This window comes from Phasianus colchicus, chromosome 1 (genome assembly GCF_987193195.1).
Source record: "Phasianus colchicus chromosome 1, bPhaCol1.hap1.1, whole genome shotgun sequence".
Classification (NCBI taxonomy): domain Eukaryota; kingdom Metazoa; phylum Chordata; class Aves; order Galliformes; family Phasianidae; genus Phasianus; species Phasianus colchicus.
In genome coordinates this window covers 37,258,689-37,267,053 of record NC_143436.1, presented here as the reverse complement: position 1 = coordinate 37,267,053, position 8,365 = coordinate 37,258,689, and the positions used below count along the sequence as shown (strand labels likewise).

The following is an 8,365-nucleotide window of genomic DNA, read 5'->3' as shown; positions in this document are numbered from 1 at the left end:
GATGCCTGCCTTAGGCACACCATCCATAGAGCAGCTCAGAGAATTTCTCCTGTATGAGCAAGTGCTGACCTCTGTCATCACTTTCACACAGATGGAGATGGCACCAATCACTCTCTCGAAGTGTCTAGAAAGCAACCAAAAGGCTGGAAAATATATTCCAAGATATTTCGTCAGCTACAGAAAAAGAATATTACCAGACAGCTTCCTAGAGCCCATGGAGCAACTAACTTCTATTTTAAGCAGCATCTATATAAGAGTATTGATTGAAACAGATTATTCTTCCTTACAACCCACTTTGTCAATCAATTCTCAGATGCACTTTTAAAACACCAGCAACTTAATTAGCATTTTCCACTGTTGTCTAACAAGGATCCTTTTGAGGAGAGCAGAGATGTTGCCTACAGACTCGGTTCCCGACTTGGTCAGGCTTCACTCGCATTACACTATAGTATGCATCAATTGGGCCAGTGGTACCAAAAATTCTGTTTATGGATTAAATACTGAATGCCAACTCATTTAAAAAAGTATCTCAAACATATTTTGAACTAAAACATTATCTCAGAAAGCTCCAAGAACACCTTTTACTGCTGAGAATTTTCTGCAGCAGAGCTTTGCTCAGTAATCTGCACCTGGGACCAGTGAGAAATCTCTCTGCTTAGGCTGACTGGGAGCCAAAACATATTTCAGCAAGGAATATGCGGGGGAAAAGAAAGGAAAAAAAAACCCTTAGAGCAGCTGAAGAAGCTCTGTCAACATCGTTAGTTTGTCCACTAGAAAAATGCAAATATGCTGTGAAGAAAGATTGTTAGCAACAAATATAATCAAAATCACAGTATTTCGACACCTGGTTCCTAAAGCAATCAGGACCATAATGTATTATGCAGCCTTCATTCAATTACCCACAACAATGAATACAAAACCTCCACACCTGATACAGGTTTGAAGACCACTGGCTGTGATGCTTGCTGGGTGCAAATACAGTGATGACAGATCACAGAATCACAGAATCGTAGGGGTTGGAAGGGACCTCCAGAGATCATCGAGTCCAACCCCCCTGCCAAAGCAGGTTCCCCACACCAGGTCACACAGGTAGGCGTCCAGGCGGGTCTTGAATATCTCCAGAGAAGGAGACTCCACAACCTCCCTGGGCAGCCTGTTCCAGTGCTCCGTCACCCTCACCGTAAAGAAGTTCTTGCGCACACTGGTGCGGAACTTCCTATGCTCCAGCTTCTGGCCATTTCCCCTTGTCCTGTCTCCGCACACTGCTGAAAACAGTCTGGCCTCGCCACTCTGCCCCCCACACCTTAGATATTTATAGACCTGGATCAGGTCCCCTCTCAGTCTTCTCTTCTCAAGGCTAAACAGACCCAGCTCACTTAGCCTTTCCTCATAGGTGAGATGCTCCAGGCCCTTCACCATCTTTGTGGCTCTCCGCTGGACTCTTTCCAAGAGATCCCTGTCTTTTTTGTACTGAAGAGCCCAGAACTGGACACAGTACTCCAGATGAGGCCTTACCAGGGCAGAGTAGAGGGGGAGGATCACCTCCCTCGACCTGCTGGCCACGCTCTTTTTAATGCACCCCAGAATGCCATCGGCCTTTTTGGCCACAAGGGCACACTGCTGGCTCATGGCCAACCTGTCGTCCACCAGGACACCCAGGTCCCTCTCCGCAGAGCTCCTCTCCAGCAGGTCATCCCCCAACCTGTACTGGTGCATGCAATTATTCCTCCCTAGGTGCAAGACTCTACACTTGCTTTTGTTAAACCTCATCTGGTTTCTTATTTTTTTTCATCTGATTTTTGACTGCATACCCTAAATAACTAAGACGCATGCCTGGTTAATTGACAGACTTGCCCACAACATCTCAGTTGTAGCTCCCCCTTCCCTAGTTTCATTTTGACACTTTTTCACAAAAATATTTAACAAATACACTTCTAAATGAATTCTGTGCACCAAAAACACCAAAAACTCAGTGTATGCGAGCCACGGCGTTGATATAAATTGTAATTCATGTATTCTGTGCCACATTAGATTAACTGCCAAGAAGCACAATGCTCCACAATGAACAAAGGCCTGGTGCTCCAAGTAATTTCCTGAGCAGGAAATGAAAGGCCATAGATACGCTGTGCTATGAATCCTTGACTTTTAACACATAAGGTTCTCTTATTAACTGATGAGAGATAGCACATGGACAATATTAAAAACAAAGCTCGTACTGATTCAGCTCTTCAGTGTTTGTTCACAACCGGTGTGAGAAGTTTAATCGGGTCTCAGATAGTTGTAACAACTTTATTCATCTATTAAAGCCCTTTTGTATTGCTTGTATTTGCTTTAGATGGTACAAATAATGTTTGTAATAGCAGACTGCTGCAGAAAAGAAAGCTCCTTCATATCCACCATCAAGAGGCTACAGATGAAAGGCATACACCACTCTGTAAGAAGCAAATATTCCCACTGCTCTTTGCTACACAGAATGCACAATGCCACTGGACTAACAGTTGTTAGCTGTCCCCTCTGCCTCACATTCTTACATCAAAGAGACAACTAGATTTTTTCTAGTTTAATTAAATATGATTTAATTAAAAACACTAAATTAGCTTTGATTTTTATTTTATAATATGTACAATAGTTACCAAATAATGAATACACTTTATCAGTTATGTTAAATTTCACATAACGTCAAAGACATCAGCATGGCATGGAATAAACTCACAATGCCTTTTGCATATACAAAAAATGCATTAATGTTAATTGTGATTACTTTTTAATAACCTGTTTATTAACTCTCCAAATAATTTTGGCATAAAAACAGTGTAAGTAGTTAATTGATCAGTTAATATATTAGCAAAGAGAAACATTAGTAAAGTTTGCAAGAAACCATCCCAAAATTACCTCAAATGTAAGACTGAATGTATTCACATGAATTACCTTCAGTTAGAAAACAGTTCTGAAAAAGAGCCCAAGTTTGAGCTATGCATTAATTTGGTCAAACTGATTCATACGAATGAACAGTCACGTTTATTCAGATATTGAAAATATGACTATCCTTCTAGTATTCACAAACATCTGTGTATATAGTGTATGTGTGTAAATATATATGCATATATAAAGTGAAGATATGTTAATGTAAAAATATACTGTTCATCCACTCCCAGTTACACAAAATTCAGTATTTGGACATTAAACTGCCTAAGTAAAAATGTCCATTTCAAATCTACATTCAACCAGCAACAAATACTTAGAAGTATTTTTGTAAACATTTGAAATAGGGAGAACTCATTCATTTACAAAATTATCTTTAACATATCAGCATCTCTTCAGCTTGAAAATTTTGTACAGCAGTTTCAGCTGGACTACTGCAGATCTGCTCAAATCAAGAACTCACACTGTCTCAAATCCATGTGTGAAAGCTCAGCAAATGCATGATTTTCAAATTCTTCCTTGATCACCATCCATTTCCAGTTCACCAGAAAAAGAAAATGCACTTGGCTACAAAAATATTAAGGAATGTTATTGAAAACAAAAGGCTATTTTGGTAGAAGAAACTACAAAAATAGTTAAGTTGAGTCATGTTGTAAAGCTTTAATGCAAGAGCATTACAGTACAGATTTTCTTTCCAACCTTAAAGCTTAATCAACACCAAATTTTAATATCCATCTCTCAAGTGCTCAGAGACAACGTGCTCAGTAAAGTCCTTCTTCAATTTAATCAGTTGTAATTATGCAGGTGCCAAGCTCTGCATCTCAGACATCTGTTGAGTGCTTTCTCTTGTTCCATTGGCAGCGATTACAGGTGTTGAGATACTGTGAGACGTAGGACAGCTCAGCACAGCTCCACTTTCATCCTCCCCAGTATCTGAATCTGGTGTTACAGAACTGCTTTCTATCCCCAGGATCTCACTAACTGCTTGAGGCAACTCCTATAAATGCAAAGAGGAAATTTTATTTTATTTTAATTCTTAAGCTCCCCCTCCCCAAAGTAATCATTCATCTGAATTTAGCTGTATTACAAACATCTCTCTCAGCATTAGTACCATTTTCTGCATCTGCTTCTCAAACAGACAGCAAAAGAAAGGCTCAATAACCAATTAATGATTTTCATCTTCATCTCCAAAATACAAGTCCACACAACAATTAAAATTACACTTTTATCTTACTGAAATTATTTTTATCTAGTGAATTACGGTATTCATCTGGTATTCTTTCAGTGCAAGGATCTTATATCTCATCTTTCTTAAGCTCATCACACATCAAATTCCTTGTACTGAGGTTATCCAATAAGAGTTAAGAAATCACAATCAAAAGACACAATCCAGCTTTCCACCAGTGGAATGCATTTCCCTATAAAATTAATCTTGTTTATAGACTTCTGGAATATAGGTGTGCTTATTTAGGCACAGCATAACTTAATGTCTGGCTGTGATAAAAGATATTTCACAACTTGTACAATTAGAGCCAACTACTTAATTTTAATATAACTATTTTCAGTAGATATGTTCAAAATATCATTACCTTGCAATTCATCATCTGCATCGAAATTGCTTCTGCTTTGCAGAGTATATATTCCACATCAATTTTCATAGACAGTTCATTGATATGCTAAAAAATACATTCACAAGCAGTAAATGTAACAAACTGTGTGAAATATGCTGCATTGTTAAATATATTGCATGAATAAATATCATCTCATAGGCCTGCCCCCTAAGCTGTGAAGTGCTAAACACATTGTCTATTTGCACTGACAAATGGAAGATGCACTATGCAATAGCTGGCTTTCATCACTGAGACCTGTATGAGGAATCCATTATATTTCTATATGTGGCAAAATACCCAGCCCTCCTAACTTACTCCCTAAATCATATTTTCTGTGAGATATCAAATAAGATTATAAAAGACATAGCAAAAATTAAGATTAAACATACTAAGCAACAATTTAAAAGGGAGAATCACTTTCCATGCTCATCATCTCACTAACTACAGGCATCCAATAAATCATTCTGAAAGCATGGCAAACAGTCACTTCAAATGTAATGCTTCAGAGGATGGTATTTACCTTCCCTACCTCCATTCTCCCCAACATGAAATACAAAAGACATTTCATTAATGCCAGAGAGTTAAATAACACATAAGAACTCAGTACCTTTAATATTTCATTAAAGCCATACTGCTTTTCCATTATTTGCTGTTTTTCAGATTCTAAGATAGCACAACAGAGGAGAAGATGAAAATTCTGGCAAGGCAATTCTGTCCACATGACCTGTTAAAATATGAGAAACTTTTGAAATGCTTACACACTTCCTCTGAAAAGACAGGCAAATGTTAGAAAATAATGTTTAAACAAATCTCCAATAAACCCTGAAACTTAGTGGTTTAACAAAAACAAGCCATTTTTGGAGGAAACTACTTTTATCTACAATTACTTGAAATTTCTCTTCTAGTCAAGTTAGTGGCAACTATAAGTTAACATAAAGCCTTTAAAAAAAAACAGGAAAACAAGATATACCTCATTCCTTATCTCCTATCAAAGACACTGAATACTTGTAATAAACATATGAGGGCTGCTCTAAAAGTAATGCTATTTTAGCATCATAGTAATGCTAATTACTAATATGATGCTGACCCACAACTTCAGAGGCCAATGGTGTGTAGTATGGCAGTAGAGGTTGAACATTCCCACCAATATCCCATTCCATGCTGTTGCCATGTGACAGATGGCAGCAGCAGGGCAGTCTGACATGGAAGCACGGATGAAGCAAAGAGGTGGCACTGAATTCCTTTACATGGAAAACACTGCACCCACTGACTCTTGCTGAATGTTTATGAGACCAAAGAATGGGTGTGAGCACAGTGAGCAGTGCATTTCAGCAGTGGTGTCAGCTACAGTAGGCCACCTCTGCTGGTATAGATTTTAATGAGCACTGCACGCAAGCTCTTGATCACTACTGGCAAAAAAAATGCGTAGCTAATGGTGGTGACTATGGTGAAAAATACCATTTTGTAGCTAAGATTTTGCTCCGTCAAACAGTGTCATTGTGTTCTTTGTATCTCTGGTAGTTTCCATGGAAATAAGTAGGAGCAATTTTACTTTGAGTGGCCTACGTACATTATTATGTGATAGACTCCTAGGTTTTGTTTATCACTTATCATCAGGATTCCATCATCCTCCAAAGATAGTAAAAGTACTCCAAGAAGTTTGATATACATGGTGCTGTTCTTCTGTACACACATTTATATATGAACTAAGACACAGGTTATCACCACCAGACTAGGAAATAAACTATGAATACAGATACAGTTCTCATCAGTTAAAAAGAAAAAATAGTCTTTTAAAAATACTGATAAGATACTGCAAACAGGAAATGTGAAGACTAGCAATTTTTTCCCCCCAAAACATCTCATTATCATTTTATACCTTAGAATTGGGGAATTCCTTTGGTTTTGCACATTTTGGAACCCATATTTATGATGTTACACCAATACCACTTCTCCTGGCACAAGATGTTTTTCACACACAAAAAGGTAACCTGATACTCTCCAGTTACTACTCTCACTTCAGAGTCTCATCTGAGAGGTCCTGTCCAAGCCTTATGAAAATAAGCCAACTTAACCCACACTTCTATCCCAAGTTACTGTTTTGGCTAAAAAGACATAACATATGCTAATATCTCTTCTCTTACACCAATACGGATTTTTTAATTAATCTATGAGAGTATTAATCACTTTGTAGAATGATTTATGCTGTCATACAAAAGAAGTGTACTTCAAAGAGCTCCAAAAAGACCACTGGATTTTGTGTGATGAAATCCTTGCTTACCTCCCAGAGTCGAAGAATATCTTGAAAGCTAAATTCCCTTTTAAATCTGATGAGAAGCCATCGGAAGCAAAAATAAAGGTAGCCTGAGTCTTGAGATTCTAGGAATATGAACATTACATTTCATAAATACCACATTTGGTTAAGACAACAGGAAAAATAGACTTCAAAAGGTACAAAATCATACAATTGATAAAATTGTAGTCCCTCTTCAAAATCAATGATACAATGAATTCATGGACAATGGCATAAGTCAGTAACAAGCGAAGCAGTTAGTGAAATCTTATAGGTGTTTCTAGTTTAGAAGTCTTCTATGTAAGTCCTGTAGCCATATCATATTACTCTTGGAAATATGTTTGAGGACTGGTCAGGATACCAATGCACACAGAATGTAATAAGTTGTTTTAGTTACTGTGCATGAGTAACACCTACCTAAATAACTGCAAAATCCACTGTCTAGTAAACGAAGCAAAGTACTCAGCTGAATTAGTTGTGTCTTCATACCCTGCATCTGTTCTTCAAAATTCTGATGCTGGATGAAATAAAATATTTGCACTGTCATTTATATTAACTCATAACGACAACTTAGATTTATACACATGATTAATTATAGCAGTTTTATCACAGCAAGTGATTCTCATCATTTAGATATTTCATGGGTGGAGCAGTTAAAGGACTGTACCTGTAATTAATGGAATGTTTGCTTTTTACTGAAAGGTTTAAGTTAAGCAGTGAACCATGCTTATCCAACATCATCCTCATTTACTTTATGTAACAAATGATAATTTTAATTAGTCTACGCTCCCTACTGTCAAGCAGCAATGCTGTACTCAAAACAAAAAGACAGCTTTTTTGTTGTTGTTCTAGTCACATATTATCACATGCATAAATCAGAAGTTTCTGTTTGTGGGAAGTCTAAACTCCAGACTCCTGGATAAAATCTTTATAGAGGACTCCTGATTAACATGAAATTGAGCATTCTGGCTCTGAGTTACTTTGGAATTTCCAAGTAGTCAAATCTGTCCATGTTACACAGTAAGATTATCATCAACCCACTGTAATTTCTTTCAGAGACAAAACACATCAACTTCAGATATAATAGAGGATCCTCACTTTACAAGTATTCAAGAAAAAAGTTCACAAATTTAACTGCAAATGCTAACTACAGCTTCTGTTTTTTAAATGTATGTAGACTAGAAAAAACAACTATTTTTACCATTTGATCCATATATGACACAAAACACCAAAAGGCATCTACTTCATTCTCCATAACATACAAGACAGGTGAAAGCAAGTCGCTCATTCCCTGGACATAACCTTGACAGATAAAAAAGACAAATAGGAATTTAGTTAAACTCAACATTAAAGCAGCCATTTTTCATGTGTGTTAAATGACTGAGCTAGACTGATGTTTGCATTACAAGTTTGCATATTCACTATAATTGGAATTAACAGCACAATTAAGAAGAGAATAGAGAAAAACTCTCAGAGCTTGTTTCTCCCCCTTGTCTCACTCTCCCAGCTACCTTACCACTGATGTTTAAGTCAACTTATC

The 8,365-nt window shown here is 37.3% G+C and overlaps 1 protein-coding gene across 1 annotated transcript in view; it reads right to left on the bottom strand.

The window, feature by feature from the left end:
* Positions 1–2,263: 2,263 nt before the first annotated feature.
* Positions 2,264–8,365, bottom strand: part of TBC1D15 (TBC1 domain family member 15) — a 28,136-nt gene continuing 22,034 nt past the window's right edge. Inside the window, exons 12-17 of the mRNA XM_031589704.2 lie at positions 8,027–8,127; positions 7,243–7,342; positions 6,814–6,911; positions 5,140–5,256; positions 4,512–4,598; positions 2,264–3,919 (exon numbers count right to left, since the gene is read on the bottom strand). Coding sequence (XP_031445564.2) covers positions 3,719–3,919; positions 4,512–4,598; positions 5,140–5,256; positions 6,814–6,911; positions 7,243–7,342; positions 8,027–8,127 — 704 coding nt within the window. The 3' untranslated portion in view covers positions 2,264–3,718. The remainder of the gene's footprint in view (positions 3,920–4,511; positions 4,599–5,139; positions 5,257–6,813; positions 6,912–7,242; positions 7,343–8,026; positions 8,128–8,365) is intronic.